The sequence below is a fragment of the Nomascus leucogenys genome, chromosome 18, assembly GCF_006542625.1.
Source record: "Nomascus leucogenys isolate Asia chromosome 18, Asia_NLE_v1, whole genome shotgun sequence".
Classification (NCBI taxonomy): domain Eukaryota; kingdom Metazoa; phylum Chordata; class Mammalia; order Primates; family Hylobatidae; genus Nomascus; species Nomascus leucogenys.
Genome location: NC_044398.1, coordinates 102,678,852 through 102,687,449, shown reverse-complemented (window position 1 = coordinate 102,687,449; position 8,598 = coordinate 102,678,852). Strand labels below are relative to the sequence as shown.

Sequence of the window (8,598 nt, the reverse complement as noted above, 5' to 3'; positions counted from 1 at the left end):
GAATACACGCATGTGCTCAGTCCCGTCTCACAAGCCCCCTGAGGCCCCTCCCATGGCTTTGCTCCCTGCAACTCGGGTTCCCGCCGGGCAGGACTCTGGGTCTTTGGCCACACTGAGCAGACCGTCTGGCCATCAGTCACACACCTGCGGCTGCACCTGCTCTCCCCTGGGCTGTAGTGCCCTCTTGCGTCCCAAGAATGCCTCTTGCCTCCAGGGCGCACCAGCATTGGCCCCTGGCAAAGCTTTCCCATATGTCCGGAGACCAGGCTTCTCAGCCGTCACCCGTGGACATCCTGGGCGTTGCAGGGCACTGAGCATCCCCGGAACCACCCCCTGCCCCCAGCCCCATGACAGCCAGAACAGTGTTGGCTTGTCCAAGCGCCCTGGCAGCAGCACTGCCTGGCCAAGGCCCCTTCGAAGGCCTCCCCTAAGCCCGGGAAGCTGAGTCCCACTTCCTGGCACAGGCCCAGCACCTGATGAGCAGAATCTGGTGATCAACAGCTGCAGGGCTGCAAGGAGCAAGCGAGAGCCTTGGGCTGCCGCAGCCCAGGGAGGCCACTACCAAGGCCATCAGAGGGACCCGAGAGCCAGGGGAGCCTGGAGCATGGTCCATGGGGATCCACCTTCAAGAGAGCGACTTCGGGGCCAGTCCCAGGGAACTGGGCTTGGCATGGCCCTGGGCGCCGGGGGTCTCGGGCTGCGGCTGCTCTCCTAGGACTTGGCACCAGGGGTCTCGGGCCGCGGCTGCTGCCCCAGGACTCTGGGTCTGGCTCCAAGCTTCTTTGCACTGGCCTGTTTGTGAGCCACCTGTCCCAGGATGGAACCTGGCCTTGAAGCCCTTCCTATGCCATGCTCAGAGCTACCAGCTTGTCTGGGGACAGGGTGTGGGTAGGGACGCCAGCCTGGGACAGCAGGCAGTGGTTGGGGAGGATGGTCCAGGGCTGGAGCCAGCCTAGGGAGGGCTGCGGGGCACTGCGGCAGAGGGAGCCAGGACTGCGCGGGAGCCCAGGCTGCTGGGTGTGGCTGTGTGGCCAGTGTTCCAGCGTGGGTGGCTGGTGGGTGTCGGAGGGACAGGGACTCAAGGGAGCCTGGGAGCCCCACACAACCCAGCCCGTGCCTGGGGCCAGCAGAGGGCTGGAGTTACAGACGGGCACTGGTGAGAGGGAGAGGGTGGCCAACGACTGAAGGTGGAGGCGGAGCCCTAAGCAGGCCCACGGGACACACAGTGGTCTCCCGGCAGCTCCCTTGGGCTCCCAGCACCCTGACGGGGGCACAGGAGAGGAGCAGAGGTGCCAAGCGACCCAGAGGGCCCGCCCGCTCTCCATGCCCTTCCCTCCACTGTCCTGCTGCCTCTGTGCACCTGAGCAGGACTCAGGAAGCAGGCGAGACCCTTGGGGTCAGGGGTCAGACATGGACTTGGGACCGGGTGCCTCAGGCCAGCCTCACATCCACTCCACCCTACCCTTCCTGGCCTTGGCTTCCCCGTCTCTATGTGGAGTGATGGGGTCACTGACGCCCCTTCCAGGCCTCCAGTTTTCTACCCCCAAGGGATCCCTGCCGATAGCCACGTGAGGGTCCAGCCCGGAGTCCACCCTCAGGCCCACAGCCCATTCTCTGCCCAACACTGCGGCTGACTCTTGTCATGGAAACACATGGCCTCTGCCAAGCATGGGACACACGGTGGGGAACTCCTGGCCCCTGAGGGCTCTGAGAGGCTGGGGCTGGTGCAGGCTGGCCCAGGGCAGCTCTGCCTCTGTGGGGTTGATCTTGCTCTGCACAGATCCCTCTCCTGCTCCAGGTGCCTGAGGGTCTGCAGGCCTCAGTGAGGGAGAACTGGCCGTTCTCAGAGACGGAGTCCAACACTTCAGGAAGGAGCCTGACAGGTGTGATTGGTGAGGACGGCAGAAGGAAGGTCCGGTGGCCCCAGCCCGGCCTGGCTCTGGAAGGGGTGGGGTGGGCACAGGGAGGGCGGGGAAGGGGTGGGGTGGGCACAGGGAGGGTGGGGAAGGGTGGCCGGCAGCCATTCCCAGGTCGGCCGCCTGGGCTCCCAGCTCAGTTCTCGGTTCCCCACATGCATGTTGGAGCCGGTACAGTCCCTGGGAACCCTCCCCACATCCCAGAAGGCAGAATAGCATGCTGGATCCAGCTGCTGGGTCTGTCCCAGACCTGAGTCATGGTTTGATCTTGGGGGATGGGTCCGGCATTCACGGAAGGCCTCTTACCCTTTTCTCAGTCAAGGACTTTTGTGGCCTCTGACCAGAAAGTAGTCACCCAGACCCCACCTCAGTCTGGCCTGGCCTCCCCTGCAGGAGGACTAAACAGCCATGGGTTCCAGCGAGGTGACTGGCAGAGGAGGTAACCTGCTGAGGCCAAACACAGCTCCTCCCACTGGCCAGCTGGCAGCTTGGTCCCAGACCCACAACCCTGAGTCAACACAGGTCAGGACACTGATAAGCACGTTCCACCATGGCCAACGGGGACCGAGGCCAGCGCCTACCAGCCCATTGCCAAGCCTGGCCCCTAACCTCTCGGGGCCCCCAGAGTCTGACCCAGGAAGCCCTACTGGCCTTGGCAGGAGGCCTGCTTACCCTGGGGCCTTGGCTGGGGTGGGAAAGAGCAGGTGGTGAGTGAGGGGCAGCCACCGAGACCTGAGCTGGGAGGTGCTGGACACACACACCATCAGGGAGTCAGGGGCAGGCCGAAGGGCTGGAGGGGGCTTGGCTTAAGTTCACAGCTGAACACGGGAACTGTGCAGGGCAGGGAGTGGCCAGAACACCCCAACTCTGGCTAGAGCTGGGGCCTGGAACATCACTCTGGGTGTGGGCAGCTGGGCTGAGCCTTATGGCCCCACAGAGCTGGCTGAGCACTGTCTGTCTTTCATAACATTTTTTTTTTGGGACAGAGTTTTGCTCTTGTTGCCCAGGTGGAGTGCAATGGTGCAATCTCAGCTCACTGCAACCTCCACCTCCTGGGTTCAAGCAATTCTCCTGCCTCAGCCTCCCAAGTAGCTGGGATTACAGGTGTGCGCCACCACACCCAGCTAATTTTTTGTATTTAGTAGAGACAGGGTTTCACTATGTTGTCCAGACTAGTCTTGAACTGCTAACCTCAGGTGATCTGCCTGCCTCAGCCTCCCAAAGGGTTGGGATTACAGGTGTAAGCCACAGTGCCTGGCCACAATTTTTATTTTTTTGAGACGGAGTCTCGCTGTGTCACCCAGGCTGGAATGCAGTGGTGCGATCTCCGCTCACTGCAGCCTCCACCTCCCGGGTTCATGCCATTCTCCTGCCTCAGCCTCCTGAGTAGCTGGGACTACCGGTGCCCGCCACCACGCCCAGCTAATTTTTTTGTATTTTTACTAGAGACAGAGTTTCACCATATTAGCCAGGATGGTCTTGATTTCCTGACCTCGTGATCCGCCCGCCTCGGCCTCCCGAAGTGCTGGGATTACAGGCGTGAGCCACCGCGCCCGGCCTTTTTTTTTCTTTTTGAGACAGTCTTGCTCTGTAACCCAAGCAGAAGTGCAGTAGCGCAATCTCAGCTCACTGCAACCTCTGCCTTCCAGGTTCAAGCGATTCTCCTCCCTCAGCCTCCTGAGTAGCTGGGACCACAAGCATGTGTCACCATGCCTAGCTAATTTTTTGTATTTTTAGTAGAGATGGGGTTTCACTGTGTTAGCCAGAATGGTCTCTATTTCCTGACCTCGTGATCCGCCCGCCTCGGCCTCCCAAAGTGCTGGGATTACAGGTGTGAGCCACCACTCCCGGCCTAAAATTTTTTTCAAGCTTGTTCACAGAGCAGGGGCATCACATGAAGGCACTGGTGTGGGCAGCAGCAGGACACGTGGGCAGAGGTGCCCGGTGTGGACAGAGACCTCGGGGGCCCTCCCAGGGCTCTCAACCAGGCAGGTCCTGACCCAGTGACCCCTTGTGGCCCCGGGAGCCACGTGCTCCTCTGCAGTCCAGCAGGGCCAGCTGCATACTCCCTCTGGACTCTGCCACAGCCCCTTGGGAGTCAGGGGCCCCTCAATCAGCCAGCAGGCCCACGTCGGGCAGCTGCCTCCAGTTCACCCCATCCTGCCACCAGCTGGGGCTGGCTTAGGCTCAGGGGACATAAACCCGCCTTGTCATTCTGCACGTGCGGCTGGGGGAGCCCTCCCTGTGCCCCTGGGAGAACCGAACGCGTCCAGAGGATCAGGATTTCTGGCAAAGGGTCGGAGGAGAGGGTCAGGCACCCCCAAACCTCAGGGCAGGAAAAGCCTTAGGGTACACAACCGGCTTCCCGCTGGCCATACCTCCACCCTGCAGGTCAGGTGGGAGGTAGCAGGAGGGGACGCCAAGGTTGCAGGTCCCCAAGTCCGTGTCGCCCCCACCTCGTGTACCACTCACCACGACAGTGCTGACCAGGGAGAGGCTCGTGACTCAGGCAACTGCACCAGCAGGACCCTCTGAGGACCTGCCCCTCCTGGTTCCTTCCAGTCCCTGCAGAGCCAGGCCACAGCCTCCCTTGCCCTGCTCTGAAGAATGTTCGAGAAAGACAGGAATATGCAATGGAGAGGGAATGGGTGTCATCCGGCTGCACCCCTGGACGCCCCCAGCTACACCAGACCCTCTACCAGAGGAAAGAAAGACACAGAATCCGGCCAGGGCACGTGGCTCGTGCCTCTAATCTCAACACTTTGGCAGGTCGAGGCAGGTGGGTCACCTGACGTCAGGAGTTCAAGCCCAGCCTGGTCAACATGGTGAAACCCCTTCTCTACTAAAATACAATTAACCATACATGATAGCAGGTGCCTGTAATCCCAGCTACTCAGGAGGCTGAGGCAGGAGAATCACTTGAACCTGGGAGGCAGAGGTTGCAGTGAGTCGAGATCGTGCCACTGCCCTCCAGCCTGGGTGCCAGAGCAAGACTCTGTCTCAAAAAAAAAAAACAAAAAAACTACAAAACACAGAATCGAACCTCGCTGTCCGCAGCTCAGCTGGGGACGGGCAGCCGGAGTCAATGCCCACGGCTCATCCGAGGTTGCAGGAGCAGCAAAGGCAGGAGCGACAGATCAGGATCCCCAGAGAGAACGCTGGTCCTCAAAGCAAAGACGCACACACACAGCCTGGGCCAGACTTTACTCGCTCCCAGCCCCACAGGCACAAGGAGCACGGCCGTAAGCATGGGGGCCCCACCTGGGAGGAGCCTCCGGGCAGCCCCAGGCCTCCTGGGGATCCCTGCCAAGCTGGCCCCGGGCTGGAAGGTGCATGGGCAGCACACGAAACCAGGATCCACCCACTGCCCACCGGTGGCCCTCACAGCGCCCTGGGATCTGTGTCCTCAGTGCAAAGGGCCTGTTGGTCAGGCATGGAGGAGCTGTGTGGTCACTGGCCACTGGCTCTCTTCTGCACCACCGCCGGCTCTGACAGTGCCTGCTGCTGCAGCCGCTGGATCAGCTCCGCCACATAGATCTTGAACAGGGGTACAGGGTCCTGAAGGGGAGAGGGGCTCATGGTGAGGCCAGGGAAGCCCAGGGCAGCTGGAGTTCCGGCAGGGATGGGATCAGCAGCTGCCGCCCAGAGGAACCGGGGCACGAGAGGCCCTGGAGGGCAGAGCCCTGTTGGTGAGATGAACCCTCTCCCTTGGGGACGCCAGAGGCACACACATCCCCCTGTCCCATCCCTGTGGTCGTGGATAAACAGAGGGAATGGGGGCAGCCAGCTGCCATGCCATCAGGGGCTCCCTGTCCTCACAGCTACTTCAGGCTCCAGACCCTGGGATGCTGGTGGCCGAGCAAACTCTCGGGGCAGGAACCCACTCCTCCTACTGAGGGTCCCAGGATACGACAGGGTGCAGACTTGGAGGGGAGGGAGCGGGCCGTGCTCCTCTGGGTGGGCAATGCAGAGCAGCAGCTCTTCCCCAAGCCCACCCAGTGCAGCAACCCCTCGTGCAGGCTCTCTCCAGGGCAGCACACTCCCAGACCCTGAACACAAGGCCCTGGGCAGGCAGCAGCAGCTGGTGCTCACACACTCACCTTCTCCTCCAGAAGTCTCTGCTTCTCAATGGCCTCCTCCAGCGTGAGGCCCACCCACTCTGCCTCCTCCTCTGGGATGGCAAATTCCTAGGCAGGCAGAGATGGAAAGGGCGGTGAGGCCCAGGGCTGGGCCAGGAGGACCCAGGTGTAGGGAGCGGGATGGACACCCTCACCTTGTACTTGTCGTAGATGGCTGCCCGCCGCTCAGGGTCCTCAGGGTGCAGCAGGGGGTCCTGCCGGGCAAGCCGCAGCAGCATCCCTCGCTTCAGGTCCATCCCAAACTTGGAGCACAGGTCCTCCTTCGGGGTCTGGCAGGAGGCTCACATGGGGCCAGGTGCTGGTGGCAGGGCCCCGCCTACCCTTCCAGCCAACCCACCCGGCTCCTCTCTAGCCGCTGGTGGTCCCAGGACAGGAAAGAGAAGGCCCGGGTGGGGCCGCCTCAGCACCCCAGCATGGGGGGTGGGATCGGGACAGAAGCAAGTCCAAGAGCAGGGAAAGGGGCGGCTGTGCTTGCTTAGGCCCCATGGGCAAGTCAGCCACCCACAGAGCGACGGCCTCTCCTGCAGGCAGGAAACCCCACTGGCGCTGGCCAGAAAGGGGCATGGCCACACTCATGCTTTCCCAGTGACCCTCCTGTGCAGATGCCAGCGTGCCCCGGTGTGATGCTGACCTGGGGCTCCCTTGAGTCTGACTGGCCCATCCCGGACCCCGCTGTGCGCTGACTCGCCCCACCCCACTTGCCTTGAGGATGTAAAAGTCGAGGCCGTAAGCCTCATCGATGAGGTCCAGGGTCCGCATGGTCACAGTCACTGTGAACTTCTTGTCCAGGATCTCACTGTAGAGCTCTCGCTCAAACAGCTGTGGCTTCCACACCTTCTTCAGCCTCTTGGAGAGCTGAGGGTGCAACAGAGCCTCCATGAGTACTGCTGCTTCCTCCTACAGACCAAGGGGGGACCAGGGCAACTGCCCTCACTCCCCCCGGAAGGCTCCATCACAGAACCACGGCTGTCAGACTGGGGACTTGGAGCTGGGTGGGCCGGCCCCCAGCCCAGCGCCGCCCCAGCCCGACCCGGGTCCTGGCTGTGTACCCAGAAGTCAGCTGCTCCCCAGCAAGCTGGGTGTTCCCACCCTTGTCACATGGTTGCTGCATGTGTTTCAGAAACATGTGCGACCCCACAGTTTACAGGTCGTCACATTCCAAGCTGGAGGTGACACAAGTCCCCCCAGAGGCTTCAGCAGTCCCGCCAGAAGTCCAGCACAAGCAGCCTCAAAGCTCTGCTCGCCTCCCCCACCTGCTCTGCTCATCACGCAGGCCTCCTCCCCATCCTAACTTTACCCCGACTCCCCACAGCCTCAGGTTGCTCCCCCCGGCCTGAATCACCCCACCTCACCCCTACTTTATCAGTCCTGTTTGCCAGAACTGTGGTTCTTCGCTCAGCGTGCTCCTTTGCCAGAGTTGTATCTCCTCTACGCTGTAATCCCCAGGGCCCACCCACGTCTCTCCAGGTACCCTGGGCGTCCGGTACAGCCAAGCCCTGAGAGGAGCCCCTGAAGCCCACCTGCCGACCCACCTTGTCATTGTTGGCATATATTTGGCCCAGGATCCAGCCCTCGCCGCCCCACAACCCCCGCTGGGACTCGGGGGGAAAGTAGATGGGGATGGGCACGTCCTCCACACGCTCCCGCTGTCCGTTCTTGGGGTTGATCTTGAACTTGGCCCCATGAGGCCTATAGTGCACGGGAGTGGGCGTCCGCTCCTCCTCCAGGGAGCGCAGGTAGTGGCCGGGCAGGCGGGCACAGATGCCCTCCCGCAGCTGCAGCCGCTTCCAGAGCGACACGGGATACTTGTGTAGAGGCATCGCGGGCCTGGCGGGAGGTGGGGGCTCGCAGTCACCCGCAGCCTGGCCCGGCCCCTGGCTCTGACCCCCTACCCCGGCCCCCGGCTCTCACCTCCTACCCCCACCCCGGCTCTCACCTCCTACCCCGGACCCTCACCTCCTACCCCCCTAACCCCTACCCCGGCCCTCGGCTCTCACCCCCTACCCCGGCCCCCGGCTTTCACCTCCTACCCCTACCCCTGCCTCCGCTCTCACCTCCTACCCCCTACTCCGGCTCTCACTCCCTAACCTGGCCCCTCACCTCCTACCCCCCTGCCCCTACCCCGGACCCCGGCTCTCGCCCCCTACCCGGGCCCCCGGCTCTCACCTCCTACCCCCTACCCCGGCTCTCACTCCCTACCCCGGACCCTCACCTCCTACCCCCGACCCCTACCCCGGCCCCCGGCTCTCACGTCCTACCCCCTACCCCGGACCCTCACCTCCTAACCCCCTACCCCCTACCCTGGCCCCCGGCTCTCACCTCCTACGCCCTACTTCGGCCCCCGGTTCTCACTCCGGCCCCTGTCCCGCACCCACCTGCCCCTCCCCTTCTGCCCCGGAGCCTCCCCACACCCCACCAGCGCGAGCCCACCTTTCAGAGCTCTGAACCCGAAGCCCACCGGAACCGGAAGCCGATCTGCCGCGCCTGGACCTCCTCCCACCCCTGACTGGCTGCAAAAACCATCCGTCTACCCCCCTCGTCCC

The 8,598-nt window shown here is 62.9% G+C and overlaps 1 protein-coding gene across 3 annotated transcripts; it reads right to left on the bottom strand.

Moving 5' to 3' along the window:
* Positions 1-5,095: 5,095 nt before the first annotated feature.
* On the bottom strand, positions 5,096-8,557 carry MRPL28 (mitochondrial ribosomal protein L28). 3 transcript variants are annotated; one of them, XM_003269105.4, is made up of 6 exons: positions 8,486-8,557; positions 7,588-7,882; positions 6,758-6,910; positions 6,190-6,324; positions 6,017-6,103; positions 5,096-5,474 (listed from the first exon to the last, which is right to left on the bottom strand). In XM_003269105.4, exons 2-6 carry the CDS (start codon positions 7,873-7,875, stop codon positions 5,367-5,369), a joined length of 771 nt encoding a protein of 256 aa, XP_003269153.1. In that variant the 5' UTR covers positions 7,876-7,882; positions 8,486-8,557; the 3' UTR covers positions 5,096-5,366. The 3 variants fall into 3 exon arrangements, with proteins under 3 accessions (XP_003269153.1, XP_030654552.1, XP_030654551.1); XM_030798692.1 differs by lacking the exon at positions 8,486-8,557 and adding an exon at positions 8,431-8,483; XM_030798691.1 differs by lacking the exon at positions 8,486-8,557 and adding an exon at positions 8,375-8,462.
* Between the last annotated feature and the right edge of the window lie 41 nt (positions 8,558-8,598).